This window comes from Falco cherrug, chromosome Z (genome assembly GCF_023634085.1).
Source record: "Falco cherrug isolate bFalChe1 chromosome Z, bFalChe1.pri, whole genome shotgun sequence".
NCBI classification, from domain to species: domain Eukaryota; kingdom Metazoa; phylum Chordata; class Aves; order Falconiformes; family Falconidae; genus Falco; species Falco cherrug.
The window spans coordinates 65,526,490-65,544,551 of NC_073720.1; the positions used below are offsets into that span (position 1 = coordinate 65,526,490).

The 18,062-nt window shown below is 39.4% G+C and overlaps 1 protein-coding gene across 3 annotated transcripts in view; it reads right to left on the reverse strand.

Annotated features, from left to right (window-relative positions):
* Positions 1–4,192: 4,192 nt before the first annotated feature.
* The window catches only part of SRFBP1 (serum response factor binding protein 1), an 83,136-nt gene continuing 69,266 nt past the window's right edge, over positions 4,193–18,062 (reverse strand). For all 3 annotated transcript variants that reach the window (XM_055699363.1, XM_027812052.2, XM_014283863.3), the window contains 4 exons: positions 7,832–7,913; positions 6,167–6,908; positions 5,713–5,750; positions 4,193–4,975 (listed from right to left, as the gene is read on the reverse strand). In XM_055699363.1, coding sequence (XP_055555338.1) covers positions 4,788–4,975; positions 5,713–5,750; positions 6,167–6,908; positions 7,832–7,913 — 1,050 coding nt within the window. In that variant the 3' untranslated portion in view covers positions 4,193–4,787. The remainder of the gene's footprint in view (positions 4,976–5,712; positions 5,751–6,166; positions 6,909–7,831; positions 7,914–18,062) is intronic.

An 18,062-nucleotide genomic window follows, 5' to 3' on the forward strand; every position in this document is an offset into this window, starting at 1 on the left:
CTTGTTGAAGTATTATACTTAATGCATAGGCCAGATCCATCTCTCAATGAGAAAGATTCAATTAAAGCTGTTATATCTATATGAAAATGAGGAAGATTCTGTCATGCTGACATGGTCTCAGGAAAAGTATCACAGTAAGTTAGAAGCAAGAAAGAAAAAGTTGCAAGGCATGATAAATTGCCTCCTATACTACACAAAGGCTTAACACATGAAAGCATAACAGGATGAGGTATGGTTCATCTGGATACAACTTCTCGTTACCATATCATCTGTCTCTGTAGGCACACGAACTTAGAAACCACTTTTCTGCTCCAGAAACCTAACTTTCATGGAAAGAACATTTGTGCAGTCCATGGCAGAAAGTCTATGTACTCTAGAAAACTGACTAATGCATTTAACACTCAGTTACTCCAAAAACATTTTACCTTCCTCACATGTCTTGTTTACCCCAAGTACAAACAAAAGTCCTGCTGCCTCTTCAATCCATATGCTACATTGGTTAAAAAATGCTGAACTGTGAAGCAACTCTTGTCCCTTCACTGAGGGATTAATACAGAAGAGCATGGTTAAAAACTTTGGAATGTTCACTCTAGAAGAGGTTATCAAACACTTAAATTTATCAACTAATGGCACTCTCAGCTTTGAGTAAGTGGAGACAAATATGATGTAGTATCTTTTACAATTCATAAAATAGATGTAGAATTACTTCAGATATAAACAATGTTGTGACAACATTTCTGTAATTAATTTAAAAAAAATATTCCTATAGTGCTACATATTAAGAGCTAAGAGCTTCAAACTGAGAATTCCTGCAAGTACTATCCCTAAACCGCAGAACTGTGTGGATCAGAATCCATGCAAATACAAAAAATGCAGTAAAAAAGTGCATACAATTATTGCAGAAAGTATATTAAAACTTCCTGAAAATAAAGCATCTCTTAGTTTCCAAGTAACTTCTATCTGCTATTCTACAATTTCATTTTCACATTAGATCACTTGCCTAGTATTGCAAAATGATCTATTGCCAGTCTACAACTGGAAAACAGCTCAACACATTCAGTTAAGAAAGTGTGGCTATAACTGCATTTTCATTCAAGCCTTATTTCTCCTGATCTAATCAGTCCATAAAATCTGATGAGAGAAATATTTGTGCCTGTTTGGAAATCTTCAAACTGGTGCTATCAATAGTACACCTGTCATTCTTCTAAAAAAAAAAAAAGAGTAATCACATTTAAACTAAAATTCTCTTAAAAGATACTGACAGTATGTACCTTGACTGAGAACATTTCTTCTATGGTATGGTACTCAACTAGAAGCATGGTTCTTATTTTTTAAATTTAATCATCACAGGACGAAGTAACTTTCCGTATCACTATAAAAATAAATTGGTAGTACTTTGTAAGAAGCCTCTGTCTAAACAGTATTACAGATACAAGTAAAGTTAAAATCATGTATATACTGAAAATGTTACATTGGTATAATGAGAAAATGTTCTGAACTTTATCAACAACCTCCAGGCAAGTTCATTAGGTTTATCAGTTCACTAAAAAATTGCCCAGTTACACACAAAAAATGCTCAAGTTTCAATCATCACTAGTTTGTATAATGCATGAAGGCTGTGATCCAGGTGAGTCACTAAGCACCAGCTAAAAGCAGTAGCAACCTATTAAAATATGAAGCAATGCCAGTAACCTAATCTCTCTTCTCTCATTCATGTTCCCCCTATGTTATCTTTTTCTTTAAAGTGGGAGCTCAGAAGTGTTTTGAAGACAAAAAAAAAGATGTTTTGATAAGTCAGGCTTCCTTCAGGAAGAATTCTATGGCCACAAATTACAGCTGTAAGAATGGAGTAAGCAGCTTGCTGAAATGCCAAGAAAAACCAATGCTCCTAGACCTCTAAGCACATGCAAAAAAGCACTTCAGAACATAAGCTCCTTAAAGAGCTCCCCCCCAAAAAAAACCCCACCCTATTTGCAATCTTTAACTTTTTGGTCTTTAATGAGAATCAACTCTTAAAACAGGGTGCTCATCTGCTATAACAGGTCCATGAAGAACTGTAATATAAACTGATGACATCTACCAAAAGAAATTTTTCTTGCTGTTTACTGGAAACAGAGAAGTAACATACCAAACACCTGTTTGGTGTAGCATTCAGCTAGGATTTATTAACTTATTTATTTGAAATATTAAGGATTAGCGTTTGCATCTGGGAAACTTCCAAGTTTGTAAATAGCAGGTAAATGCATGGCTTTTTCTGCAAAATAGTATCCTTCCCTACAAAACCACAGTAAACGTAATTTCCACGTTTTATTTTGATGCTTCTGACCTTAGATGTTCTTCGATACAGTACAGTGAAAATAACAACAATGAAGAACACTGGGAAGTGGAGTGTTATTTTAATTTCTAATTCCTCTGAATGGCAATGCCATTCAGGAAGGTAATACCACATATACTGACATTTGTTTAGATGCAGAAAAGAAAGCCTAACTAAGTGAGGCAGACAAAATGGACCAACTGGAACATTTAGCCTTCAAGAACTTAACACAGGATGGGAGAATGGGCAGAAATAGCTGGGCTATAAATATTAGGATGCAGAGTCTGTAAGAGGGGGTGGGGGGCATACCAGCAACCGAGTTACACTACATAAAAAACCCTGAAGTTTTTCCTGCCATTTGACTCTAGTGTTATCCCAGGTGGAATACACTGAGGTTTTACACAGCACCTACATGTTTTAGACACGTCCAGTAACTCCCCTGTGGAGCTGCTGATGGTTAGGGAGTCATTGCTTGGCTTGGTCCCAAGTATAAACAATCACAAGGAGTAGATGAGGTAGGAAGAGATCTCTGGAGATCATTTAGTTCAAACCCACTGTCCAAGCAGGGTCACCTTGAGATGGTTACCCAGGACAGTGTCTAGCCAGGTTCTGAATACCTCCAAGGATGGAGACTCCACAGCCTTTCTGAGCACCTGTGCCAGTGCTCCATCACTCTCACAGTAAAAGTTTTTTCTTGTTTAAGCAGAATTTCTTATATTTCAGTTTGTGCCTATTGCCTTTTGCCCTGCCACTCAACAGAACTGAGAAGAGTATGGCTAGATCTTTACACTCCTCCTGCCCAGCCCCCACCCCCCACTCCCCCTGCCCTGCCTCCTCCTCCCTGTATTTATACACATTGACAAGATCCACCTCCCCCCTGACCCTCTCTCCTTCTGAACAGTCGCAGCTCTCTCAGTCTCTACTCACATGCTTCAAGCTCTAATCATCTTGGTCACCCTTTGCTGGACTCACTCCAGTCTGTCCTTATCCCTCGTGTACTGGGACGCCCAGAATTGCACCCAGCACTTCAGATGCGTCCTCACCAGTGCTCAGTGCAGTGCATGGATCACCTCCCTTGTCCTGCTAATAACACTCTTTCTAATGCACCCCCAAGGGGCTGCTGGCTTTCTTTGCTGAGACATAGAAAAGGACTGTTTTTCAGAAGAGTGAAATACGTAGGAATGACTTCTACATTGTTAAGGATTACAGATTCTACAAGTTTACATGGATTTATCTGCAGAAAAGAAATCCATCAACAATTACTGAACACAATAAGCTGCACATATCACAAGATGTCCCTGAGCTATAAAACTGGAAGCTCAATGAGTTGGAAGCTGGATGATATATCACTGTGCTAATTCTATCACTATGCTTAAACCATCCCTTCTTGACTATTGTTGAAAATATTAGGCTACATAGACTTTTGATTGGATGCAGGGCTATTCTTAGGCATTACAAAATGCTACATGAATTGCACAGTGTATTATCCTACACCTACTGCAGTCATTTACCAAGTTTCTGAATTAATTGGATTATGAAAGATACAAGATTCTGAAAGACAAATATATTTAAATAAACAACACTGCCAAAGATTAATTACAAGTTCGGAACCTGTTTCAGTGTAACAGTACAAAAAGCCCCTGAGGAAAAATACAATGAAGATTTAACCTCATCCCAAGCAAATGAACGCCCAAACTCAAAATGGCCCTTGAAAGTCATATGTTTCTTAGTGTACAATGACCTTTCAGTTTTTCAGCATTCTTTCAGACAGTGCAAGACAGACTTGTTGGAGCACCCAGATATATCCACCTGAACAACATGAAAGACAGCCTTTCAGTTCTTGAAATGGGCAGTGCAATCACAGGACAGAGATCATAATTCAACAGTCAACTATTTTATTGCTCTCCAGAAATTTTCATATCATGCAGCATACTGATTGGCTCTTCCAGTTACCCTATACATTCATTATTTTGTGAAGTCTGTTCAGTTTTAGGAATCTCTTACTTTTGCTCGGCTGAGAGGTACTTGATAATATAGTCCTAGGATTATCACCTCAATATTTTGTATTTTCCCCTCTTTTGACATCAAAGTCCTCATATAGTTTAAAGAACATGTCCACAAAAAAAAAAAAAGAAAAGCTCCAAAGAATCTGTACTATTCCCACAGGGCACAAATGATGTTCCTAAAAAAACATTCATTCATGCTGGAATGTATTTTGTAAATGGTGGCACTATGTAATGGGAGTTACAAAGCAACACCATATGACCATACATTAACACAGACAGCACACTGAATAAATGAAGCAATCTCAATTATTAATAGATGTTAAGTTCTAGCAGCTGCTATTTTATAGGTTGCAAAGGATAAGGGCAGTATGACAGAAGTGTTCAAACAGCAGTTGTTACTTTGTAAAAAAATACCACAGGATGCAAACATGCAAGAATCCTTTTTTTTAATAAAATTCATACATAGTCTAGTCATCAAATTTAATCTTTTTCCCTTGGAATGCTGTAATTTGGGACATTTGTTCCCGGCGCCGCCTGCTTGCTTCCCATGACGGATGAAGAGGCTGCTCTGAACATGCTTTCTTATTGTCGCATTTAATACTGGTAGCTTTTGCAAATGGTTGCTTCTTGAGGTGTGGTTCCTTTTTAAGAAGAGCTGTGCAAGAAGTACAAAATATAATATTAACTACATCATGAACCTTCACAAAAATATGCTAAAACTACTTTGGAGATTGCAGATGTTTTCAAGAATTTCTTAATGAGCCACAGGGAGCACATTCGTCTGAATGTTCCCAGCAAGATTTCCTCACCTTGCAGTCCAATAAATTGTCACTTGGTAGACTGCAAATAGTAAGGTTTATTACTACTGACCACATCTAAAATTTGTGTAGACAAATACTCAGCACAGTCTCAGCTTTTTTCTTCATAATAAACCAATAAGATATTACACAATGTAACTCTGTATGCATGAAATGATATCCTTGATGTGATGAATTCCAAAATGGTACCATATATAATAAATGGAATAAAATATTGAAGGAGCCGTTAAAGGTATTAATTATGAGATAAACTACTTGTGAAATATCATAAGCTGACACCTTTAACTGTGCACACATAACACTAACTGCTCAACATGAAGAAAGATGGAAAAGCACTTTCCTATGTTTCCCCACTTCAAATATTTATAATATTAAAAAATAGGAAATAGCAAACCATATCTGCAGATTAAAATGAAATCTCAACGATTTGACCATTTTAACAACAAATGTTGAAATATGTGCCACAAAACTGAAATGAAACAGAAAACTAGCCTATCATGACTAGACTGCAGAAGCAACAAAATCTCAAGAAGGTTTTTACTCTTATAACTTCATCAGATTAAGTAATACATACCTGTTCTTCCATTTTTTAAAGGCTGATCTTTAGAATTTCTAAAAAAAAAAAATAATTTAAGATTTATCAAGAAACTTGTAAGACAACAGACACCTGTGAGTAAAGAATAGTTATCATCAAAACACTTGTGCGAAGACTTTTCAAGCATAACGTGCAAAACCCTTATATATTGTTTCCTCTTTGTTAATCAAGAAGTAAAAATATAAGTATTCAGTCATGATTTAATTTGGATGCAGGTCTATTTAGAACCCCTATGAATATGTCAGTGCTAATGCGAATATGAAAAATACGTGTCACGAAAGCCCAACAACACTGCAGAGCAGTTTATGTGAAAGTGTTCTAAGCTGTAATTAGCTGAAATTCTCCTTGTTTGGTAAGGGGTACTAAAAATCACAACAATTTCCATTACTGGGAAGGAGAGAGGGAATGGAGAACATAACAAGAAAAGGTTTACCTTCTTCTGTTTTGAGATTTCTGATCAGAGGTAGACAAAGAACTGCAAAACATTGATTCTAGCTTGCTTGGTTTTGCATGTGGCTTTCCTTTTTCCATGATTAAATCTTGTACTGTCCCAGGTGCTGTGTTCTTTCCTTTCTTCAGCATGTTTTTCTGAAGGCTATCCTTTTCTTTTGCTGAAGAAGGATCAGTAACTGCTGCTATCTTTTTCTTTCTTTTTACCTTGCCAATGAAGAAATCATCACTGCTGTCACTGTCAGAATCTGATGACTGGTTATAAAACCTTTCTTCAGTACTATCATCAAAGTACTCCTCTTCATTAGGATGTTCCTGGTCACTATCATCATTATTTTTTTCTTTTATGGCACTGAATTTGTTCATGCTCATATTTTCTTTCCTTTTTTGAAAGTTGAGCTTCTTTCCTGTTTTACTCTGACTGCCTGCTTGCATTTCTACTGCCTGAAATGAAGATTCTTCTGTAGCATATGCTGTCTTCATTTTCACATTTTTCTGCTCAGATTCACTCTCACAAAGTTCTTCACCCACACTGTCAGTTTCTATTTTCATACTAATTTTTGTTTTTTGTTCACATCCTTGCTGGTTTTGAGCTTGTTTAAGAGCTTGGTCATCCAAATTCCTGTTGAAATGTGCTGATTTAGGCTGTTCTTCTGACTTAGCCTTTTTTGAAGGAGTGGCTTTGTCTGGGTTCTTTCTTGCATCCTTAAAAGCTTTTACAGCAGCTATACAAGGAGCAGAAGAAAAACCTTTTGTTGCAGATACCCATGAGTTTACATAAGTTATTTTAATATAATAAAATATCTTTGCAAGTTAAATATGTTGTATTGAGTAAATGTACTTTGAACGTCCCTATCAATCATTTACTGAACACATGGGTCAAGAAATACCTTAAGAGTACAGCACCAACAAAAGTAAGGAAAAGAACTTGAAATTATTACTGATTGAATACACTATTAAACTTGGATTTAACTGTCAGCTTTTCTTTCAGCAAATAATCTGCAGTTGATAATCATGTTCATTTAGGGCATTACTTTGTGTGTGAAAACTGCAAACAAATAGTAAATTGCTCAGATACAATTAAATGAGTATTTGACATACTCTGTTATTAACAATGTAATTTTGTGACATTATTACTGGGACTTGTCCCTTTTTAGGACTTGTCCTTTTTTAACATCAACTTCAGTTGGAAAGACTGAGTTTAAAGAGAACAAGAGATAACCTAAAGAACCAGGAAATGTTCCCAAAGAATTCTGGGGACAGCTTCCAGAGCAAAACCTCTTAGCTGCCTTTGGAACACAGTTTTAATTCCCCTTTAGTTTTGTATCTGCCTGTTATGTACTCATTGCCAGTTCAGTCCTATTTCATTTAGAGATACTCCATTATACCCCTTATGAGCCCTGTTTGTCCTACAACCTGTATCTTAAATGTCATATAGTATACTATCATGTATAAGCCCATTTCAACCAATATAAATGACTACAAGGTTGTGACACTTTGTTCACTGCACCTAGTTAAGGTAACTACAGGGGCTTTTCCAGTTTTTTACTTCTTTTATACTGGTTGTTCATGTCAGGAATGTACAGGAACAAGATAACACACCAGTAAGCTACTGAAGTCATAAACAAGTTAATATAATATTACATACCTTTCAGTTCAACAAATCTGGATTTCAAGATGGGGTGTGTTGCAAGTCTTGCAATGGCTCGCTCAGTTGCAGTACAATTTGGCTATACAAAATAAATTCAAAGGCATGAAGTCAATAGAACGGTGAATACTTACACAGGTCTGTATCAGTTATGCTACAATGCATACTAATGTGATTCCGGACTACTAAATGAACACGAGGAAAAGCTTAATAATATCTGAATATTTCTTACCTTTCCGGTATTACTGTCATTTTAAATGAGGAAAATTTTGACTGCCAAACATTGACAGAAATGTAACAGACATGTAAATCTGCTGTTTCTTAGGTAGTTAATAGGGATAATACAATTTTTATTTTAAAAGCATACCAGACACATCCTTCAGAGCTAACATACTGATTTTACATTCACTATTTCTTATACATACAAAGCAAATTAATGAATCCCCTGAATAAAGAACATCATATTGGTAGAAGGCATTCTGCATCAAGGAGTACAGCAGCTTGCAAAAAATGCAGTACAGATGCCATAGAAGTAGGCAAAATTACGTAGCAGGTATTGAAAGAATATACATTAAATGTGGTTGAGAGATCAAACTTGATCTTAAAAGACAAACGACCATGAATTTGATGTGGTGGAATACTGGAATTCTGCACAAAATCATAGAATCATTTAGGTTGGAAGACTGTTACAATCATCATGTCCAACCACTAGCCCAGGACTGCCAAGTCCATCACTAAACCATGCCCCTAAGCACCACATCTACGTATTTTTTAAGTACCTCCAGGGATGATTTCACCACCTCCCTGGGCAGCCTCTTCCAAAGCTTGACTGCCCTTTCAGTGAAGAAATTTTTCCTAATACTCAATCTAAACTTTCCCTGTGTAACATGAGGCCATTTCCTCTTGTCCCATTGCTTGTTATGTGGCAGAAGAGACCGACCCCACCTCACTACAGCCTCCTGTCAGGCAGCTGCAGGGAGCGGGAAGGTCTGCCCTCAGCCACCTTCTCTCCAGACTGAACACCCCCAGCCCCCTCAGCGGCTCCCCACAAGACTTGTACCCCAGCCCCTTCCCCAGCCCCGCTGCCCGTCTCTGGACACGCTGCAGCCCCTCTACGTCCCTCTTGCAGAGAGGGGCCCAGACCTGAACACAGGGTTCGAGGGGCGGCCTCAGCAGTGCCCAGTGCAGGGGGACGGTCACTGCCCTGGTCCTGCTGGCCACACTGCTGGGGACACCAGCCAGGGTGCTGCTGGCCGCCTGGGCCCCCTGGGCACACTGCTGGCTCCTGCCCAGCCGGCCGTCACCCAGCACCCCCAGGCCCTTTTCTGCCAGGCAGCTTCCAGACCGGTTCAAAGAACAAATACGGTATTCATGCTTTAACACAAAGGAAAAGGAGAAAGGTAGGAATTGCACCTGACTTCCTCTTTTATATATCAGAAGTCCTAGATATAACACACTTGTAAAAGCTATGCCATTTTCAGGTTCTTGCCATCACTCTGCTTGAAGAACAAAATGAGAGGTATCTAAGACTTCCAAAGATAGCTTTGTCTTCTTTTTTCTTTGAAGAGAGGGAAAGACCTTCCTCCCTTCCTCCTAGCAGTACTGTAATGGATGTATGTTTAAATTGTTGCTATGTGTGATTTCAGCTATATGGTACAGGCAGTACTACAGCAGAAGCCACCCAAACCAACAGACGATGAGCCTTGTAAAGGACCAGGCAAGTGCCCCATGACCCAACCTGAGCTGTTTTGGGCAGCCAACAGCTCAATGTTAACACACTGCCTGTCCTGTCCCAAGAGACCACTGCAACGGATGGAGCCCAAGTCACATGTATGTAAGTGGTAGAGAACAAGGGGAGGAGACTGTACTGGCTCTGCCCTGTGACAGAGTTAACTTTCTCCATAGCAGCCAAGATGGTGCCATACTTTGGATTTGTGACTAAAGCATCTCAGAGTTCGTAACACACCAATGTTTCAGTTATTACTGAGCAGTGCTTGCCCAGTATCAAGGCCTTCTGTTTCTCACTCTGCCCTCCAAACAAGTAGGCAGGGGATGGGCAAGAGGTTGGGAAGGAAATACACCTGTGGCAGCTGATCCAAATCGATCAAAAGGGTATTCTATTTCATACCAAGTCATGTTCAGCAAAGAAAAGCTCAAAGAAAGGATGTTAGTGGTTATGACATTTTTCTTCCTGAGTAACTGTTATGTGAAATGAATCCCTGCTTTCTGGGATGTGGCTAAACATCTGCCTGCTGGTGGGAAGTAGTAAATAAATTCCTTATTCTGTTATTGAACTTTATCTCAAGCCATGAGTTTTTCTCACTTTTGCTCTTCTGGTGCTATCCCCATCCTGCCGGGTGGGTGAGTGAGCAGCTGCTGGGTGCTTAGCTGCTGCCTGGGGTTAAACCTACAACACAAATGCTACCTAACACATCAGCCATGCATATTTAAAGAATCTGATTTGCTTGACCTAAGAGTGCTCAGTGGGGAATCTTACTTGTTTGCATATACATTTTCTTCCGGAAGAATTATGCCACTTAATATAAAAAAATATGTATTCATTGCAAAAAGACAGAGGGACACTTCATGCCAACTACTAGTGCAGCAGAGTCACTTTCAGTGCTTTGGCCTGAAGGAAAGACAGCAGAAGACACTACATCTACAGTAGTGCCAGTACTTCTCAATGCAGAAACTAATTGGTTTGCAAAATGTAAATCTTGTTCCTCAGGCAATGCAAAGCAAATCCTGTTCGTATTTCTTTTTTTCATAGTTCTAGAGCTTACAAAATATACTCCAGGTATATCCATCATACTACATGTTTGAAGTGCAGAGCATCTGGGAATTTTAGTACTTTCCTTTCTTCTCAAGTCTCTGCTATTACAATGTTCTTTCTTTATGTCAAGAAAAACTGGAAAAAAGTTTTCTCTGTAGACTGTCTACAAAACTATGAACACTGGCCAGAGGAGATGGGTCAAAAGGTGGGTCCATTTCCAAGGGCCACTGACTGGCTTACTTTCAGGCTAGCCTAGCTCTGAGAACTTGAAATCTGAATTTTGGTCCCCATGTGCCACCAGATTCCTGGGATAGCAAGCTCACAGCTCACATTTCTGAAGTTCAAATGCTGTTTTCTTCAGATATTTTTCTATAGCTGGAAAATCTAGTTCTGAACTTAATTGATACACTTTTCCCTTCAGCTACTTCCTGTGGGTTTTGAAAAAATACACCATGAAGTTGAGAGAGCAGCAGCAGCTTCTGTGCAAAACCTGGTGTCCTTTAATTCAAATATTTATAGAAAAGGTTTAAGCACATACATGCCAATCCATATGGAATAACCACGTCTTCTCCTTATAGCAAAATACATCAAAACCACTACTTACAGTGATAGACAGTAGCCAACAAACATACAATATGACATTTACATTCTTTAAAAATTCCTACTTTTCTGTTTGGTTTTTTTGGCATATCCAATGCTCAATGTATTTTTCCTTAAGTATTTTCCAGTATATAAAACCCTGGCAGAAAATAAATTGTAATAGAAAAACGTCAATTGTATTTACAGCAAGAACACCTTTTCCCCCTCCTCCTTGCCCCCAGTATCTGTAATTATGCAGACACTGGAACTGGACATGTTTATTCTCAAATATTCCTGCTATTTCTTGTATTATTTTGCACTGTCCATTTTGTCACACAAGAATGTCCTAGTACTTTCCACAGGAACACTCTCTCTCATTCAATGTGCAACTGAGGCACTGCAAAGTGAACAAAGCAACTAAGCAGTGTAGAGTGTCACACTTTTCAGTGAGAAGTTGTAAGCTACATACAGAACCACCTGAAAGTCAGTCTTCTCACAATTCTTGTCTTGGTAAGTCATGCATTATTTCTTTATATAGTATTGAAGACGTCTATCTATCATCACCGAAATGTTTCATTAAATTCCATGTGGACATTTAACTGAATTAACTGCATTGATCTCTACAGTTTGAAATCTCTTAAAATGAAAAGAAACCCAAACTGCATAAACAAGCATTCTTCATCCTGAGGGGTAGATGTGCACACAGATGCACAAACTTCAGAACATAACTTGTCAGTTACAGCATAATAAAGCAACAGTTGTATAACTTACACATGTGGAAACACACATGTATGCCCCACTTAAGGGAGACAAACTTCGTACAATGTGGCAATGATTGGGAAGAGAATGGACTTATAAACTTCCTAAGATAAAAACAGATTCACAATGCAAGTTTTGAGATGCACTGGAACAAGGGTCAGAAGTACAGAATGGCTCTGAGAGCTGGCAGCACTGGGTAAAACAAAAACAAACATAAAAGCAGCATGATGGAAATGTCAGGCTGAAGTTGTCTGGGGAGTAACTGCTTCATACAATTCAAGTGATAAAGTAAGTGAGAATGAGAAAATGAGTGTCTCAGCACCTTGGGGCAGATGGGCTTGCAGGAGTTGAAAGGGATACCTTGTTAGCATACTTGAGACAGTAGTGCTTCAGGAAGAATTACAGGGCAGAAACCTGGGATTCACTCAGGAACGTGAAATGGTGACTTCTAACCATTGCTCCATTCTGATCACTCTTCCTGTTCAAGCCTACTTTTGTTGGTACCCTCTCTGCTATAATTGTAATCAGTAACAGGAAAGAAAAAGGTCATACTTCCATTGACTTCTGTACAGAAGGGGATTGCCTTGTTACACGTCTCACAGAAAAAGACTGCTACCAGAATTTCAGCTGGGTGAAAGGACCAAACTGGTAATGCTTGGTGGCCCTGCATCTGTCCCTTTAGATCATATCTCAGTTATTGAAAATAACAACATTCAAATGGAGACAGTTCAGAAACCCCAACCCCACTGACAAGTATGCAGTACATGGCAAAAGCCACGACATGAAAAGTAACCCTGTAGCATGTCATACTCCAGTTCCTAAACTAAATGGAAGTGCAGTTTAATGTCGGGTGTAACAACAGCCTGATTTTAAGCAAAAAAATGGCAGAGCTAATACTAACCAGGGTAGAGCATAAAGAAAAAAAAAAACAAAACCCAATCCTGGGCCAAAACAAGATGTCATTTCAATACTCTTTGTAGCAGCTTAGGAGAAGAGCTGTCTCTGTACTTAAAAAAAACCACACAGAAAACCTGTTAATCCACACGTTCTTCCCAGAGCTCTAACTAGTTACAGCTGTCCTTCATAATAGCAGATGTGGTTAATGTGGAGTCACAGGGTGGCTGAAGGTGCCAAATCATGGCTGCCACCCAAGTCCATCCCATGACCTCATACTGGTTTTGGAATAAGACCCTTGAAAAAATTTACTTTCTGACTGTGAAATGCTGTTAGTTCTCCCTCTTCCTTTTTGTCTGTAAGACATACAGGATGTGATTTGTGGCCATCAGACATTGTGAATAGTGTGGTATGAGAGGGAATTGGTTAATGGTATCTCTCATGGCAGCACTGCTGTCTCTCAGCTCTTGAGAGCAAGAGATTGTTTGCTGACTGTGCCTCATCTTGGTAATAGGAGGATGGATCAACTAGAGATTGCAGTAAGCAGGTCTCTGTTACATGTGGCAAAAGTTTAAAAGAGGGTGGTTCTCCTAAATACTGAAATAGCAATCCCGTAGTATTCAAAGGAGAGAAACATTCGCACTCAGTGCTTCAGACTCTGCACTGGAAATGGAGCGCCCAAACCTGTCAAGATTAATAATCAACTTTTACTCAGTTTTTACTCAAGCTTTCCCAATTTTTTCACATAGTATCAAAATGAGGGTATAGGTGTTACAAAGAAGTTGCTATACAGGCTTAATAGCAAGGCAGATGAGAAGTTCTTATGGCAATTAATTCTGTATGGATCTCAGGAAATCATGCAAATTTCAACAGACTTTTTAATTGGACTATATACAAGTTTTGAAGCAGTCTAATGAAAAATTTCCAAATGAAGCTAGAGTGTATGTCCTAACAAATCTAAAAGCTTTGCAAAAAATGTCAGCACGATAATGTCTTGTAACAGAACAACAAAGAAATGACAATTTCTTACAAAACATCAGGATACACAAGTAAACCTGGAGTCCCCCTTGGCTTCTTGCTTATTATTTTTTTCAATGCTTGCCACAGTTTATATTTATTTAGGTTGTTTTCTGTTATTGTGGTAATTCAACCATGAAAATATTTGGATATTTACTTTATTTATCTTGTAAGCTGTGGTGTGTTGACCCTGGCTGGAGGCCAAGTGCCCACCAAAGCTGCTCCATCACTCCTCCTCCTTTGCTGGACAGGGGAGAGAAAATACAACAAAACCCTCATGGGTTGAGACAAGGACAGGCAGAGATCACTCAACAATTAGCATCTTGGGCAAAACAGACTTGACTTGGGGAAAAATTACCTCACTATCAGTCAAATCAGAGTACGGTATTGAGAAATAAAAACTAAATCTTGAAATTCCTTCCCCCCACCCCTCCCTTCTTCCTGGGCTTAACTTCACTCCTGATTTCTCTACCTCCTCCCCCCTGAGTGGCACAGGTGGACAGGGAATGGGGTTTGTGGCTGATCCCTCCTCCTCAGGGGGAGGACTCCTCAGATTCTTCTCCTGCTCCAGTGTGGGGTCCCTTCCATGGGTGACAGCTCTCCATGAACTTCTCCAGCATGGGTCCCCTCCATGGGGTGCAGTCCTTCAGGAACAGGTGGCCCCAGCATGGGCCCTCTGCAGGGTCACAAGTCCTACAGCAAACCTGCTCCAGCCTGGACTCTTTTCTCAACATGTCCTGCCATGAGACTCCTGCAGCACAGGCCTCCCATGGAGTCACACCCTCTTTGGACATCCACATGCTCCAGTGTGGGGTCCTCCATGGGCTGCAGGTGGGTATCTGCTCCACCGTGGGCCTCCATGGGCGAGGGGCACAGCCTGCCTCACCGTGGGCCTCACCATGGGCTGGGGGGAATCTCTGGCCCAGCATCTTGAGCCCCCCCTGCCCCTCCTTCTTCAGTGACCTTGGTGTCTGCAGAGCGGTTGCTCTCACATATTCTCACTCCTTTCCGGCTGCAGTTGCTGTTCCACAGTAACTTTTCCCCCCTTCTTATTTACCACAGAGGCACTATCACTGTTGCTGGTGGGCTCAGTCTTGGCCAGCAGTAGGTCTGTCTCGGAGCTGGCTGGCACTGGCTCTATTGGACATGGGAAAAGATTCCAGCAGCTTCTCACAGAAACCACACCTGTAGCAGCCCTGCTACGAAAACCTCCACACAAACCCAATACAGAAGGATTATGGAAGCTGAAGACCCATACATGGGGTACTCTGAACAACTGTTGCCCATCTGCAGAACTGTACACAACAGAAGACAGAGGTCTGGAGAATCTAGCTGACATTGTGTTGATGGCAGAAGCACTGACTGTGCACTCATCACTGACTTCCGCAGACTCTTCAATCCAGCGTCAGGGAGAAGAATGAGATTCTTCTAAATCCTATCAAGGTGCTTACACTGCCCTAACTTAAATTGCATGTCTGGACCAAAGCTGCTCTTTTCCCCATAATTTTTTTCACTTAGATTTCCCTTCACTCCTACATGTATTTTGGCTTGTCTTTTAAAAAAAAAGTGTATGAAGTATAAACTTGGTTTCTATCATTATCACCTCTTCTTTTAAAATAAGAATTGCAAAATAGGCCACAAATTCAAACAAAAATGTATCTCTTGCTGTTCTTTGCTGCATGCATGATAAAAAATACCTACCATCCAAGCATCTGAAAAAGTTTAAAGGCCCTTTAAGAAGCGCAGCACTTTACAAGTGTTAGAAGACCACATTTAATTGCAGTATAAAAGAGCCAATAGAGTTTCATTGGATTAACCTGTCACAACTAATTTAGCCAGCCATACAAGCGTGAGGTAAATGCTTATTTTTCAGGTTGAGAAATAGTCAAAGGGAAATGGAGTGTTTCATCCCAAACTACCACGGTGATCTACAGCAGAGCTTGGCATAAACCCCAGACCTGCCCAAGTACAAATTATGTACTTAATCTTCTACTAATACTTTCCTTCTTCTCTTTATGCATAAAATAATTCCTATGATTGTTTCAAAAAACAAAGGCAGAGCAAAAAATTCCAGAATAAAGCAGGCATGGATTCTTAGTTATCTTCTCATGGAGAACAGGATCAACTCTAGGTGTAAACTGCAACGCAAGATTATGGGTAAACTCAAATGCTGCTAACTCTTATTCACTTCTTCCAGGGCTAGTAAGAATATGTGTCTGTAATCCTCTCACTTTGGCATCCCACAGAAACAATATACACAGTTTTAAAGAAAAAAATGTTAAAATGTTAACTTTTTAAGGTTATGAATGAGGATACAAAGCGAGCACTGTGCTAATTCCCCCACTCAGTTGTGGTGGTCTAACTCACTGTGACTACCAACACTGAAACCTCTGCTGGCCTTTGAGAAAACCTAGAAGCATGCTGAACATTACTTTACGCTATGGACAAATCTGTCTATGATGTAGACAATTCCCAGCAGAAAGCAGTAGTAAAAAAGAGTGCCCCTCAGACTGCAGTATTAAGAAATATCTGTAACATAAAAAGATTACATAATCTGAATTTTATATCCAGTACAATTAACCAGTCTAAAATATGTACAGTTCTTACAGCAACATAAAAGCAAACACATAACATGTAACAATATAAAGGCTACATGTTTTTTGCTTTTAATATATAGCTTTGCATTAAATATATGCATTTTATATGTTTTGACATTTGAATGGTTGAGGCACTGTATCACTATAAAATATATGCATCTTGCCAAACTGAATAAAAAAGCCCAGCACACAGAACAGTAAAATAGATGCCACTACAAAACCCCAACAAATCCCACAGAAAAACCAAGCAACCTCCCCTACCACAGCCTAAATCAGACAAAAGACAATTATATTGAGAAAGTAAACTGGAAAGCCAAATACGATGAAACAGAAAGCCTGAAACAAAAAATGTACTTTCAGGGGAATAGAAACAAAATGCATCTCAGATAACAGGCAGTAGCTGTGAACAACACAAAGAGAAAGGTCTTTGCCACAAAATTCACATAGACTGCTTCAGAGAACATAATTAAATTTGGAGGAAAGGTCATATATAAATTAGTTTTGAAAACCACTACATATCAGATCTAAACCCACGACTGACTTCTGCAGAAAACTGAAGCTGACAGATCATTTGCTTGTAACTGGCCATCTAGAATGAGGGTCTAGAGACTCAAGATAGGCAGCTATTTATTAGCTCTGAATCCTGAGTTAAGCGTTACTTGTACTTATTTGTCATAGAAAAGAGAGCAGAAACACAAAATAGACCAACAAAGTCAGGCAGTGCTGCAAGCTGAGCAGGAAACAGCATTCTCTGGGTTCACTATGACCTGAATGCATCTGAGCTCCCCAGATCCAGCTGTGTATCACAGGCATCTCTGAAGACTGAGTGGAAGCACATGGTAGCAAATAAATTGGCGAGACACAGGGATGAGCTCCATATTAATAAAACTCTTTAATGGGCCAAGAAGTTCAGAGTATTCTGCCTTGGATGAACCTGAGAAGTTTAAGAATTGAGATATCTGCTAGTCTCCTTGTGAAGTCAATTTGGTGACAAAACTCTACTGAACTTTCAGGGATGTAATCTTGAGACATCCTTACAATATTTCACTGTAAAACAGATGCTCAGACCTCAAATTATCACTTGTCAGATGCAGCCTGATACAGCACAACATGTATAAGCACATATGAAAAACAGTTTATAACACAGAAAAGTAGACATAGTTCAGATCTTCAAATTTAAAACAGATGCAAAGCTTCAAAGCTAGCTAACATCCCAAAAACAAACTCCCATTTAATTTTAGATAATTTATAAAATTAAAGTAATTGATTTATCCCCGCCAACAAACCCTGTCTTGCTCAGACCTTCACATTTACAAGCACCGCCACCAGGGAACACACCTATATATAACTATTGTCAGGTCAATGCCTTCAGATAAAATTCTCAGGAGAGACGTATTTCTGTTCAGAGCATTGCTGAAGGAACTAAATATGAGAGCAAGAGATCTGGAGGCGCAGATGACTTAAAGACTTCACAACCGCCGCACACCCTAACCAGGGGTAGGGCATGTTATAATATGCTATTCAAAACAAGACAGAATTTCTTGGCATACCACATTGCAATTTTTGTGCACAATTGAAAACAGATTTCTTTTAATCTATATGTTTTTTCAGC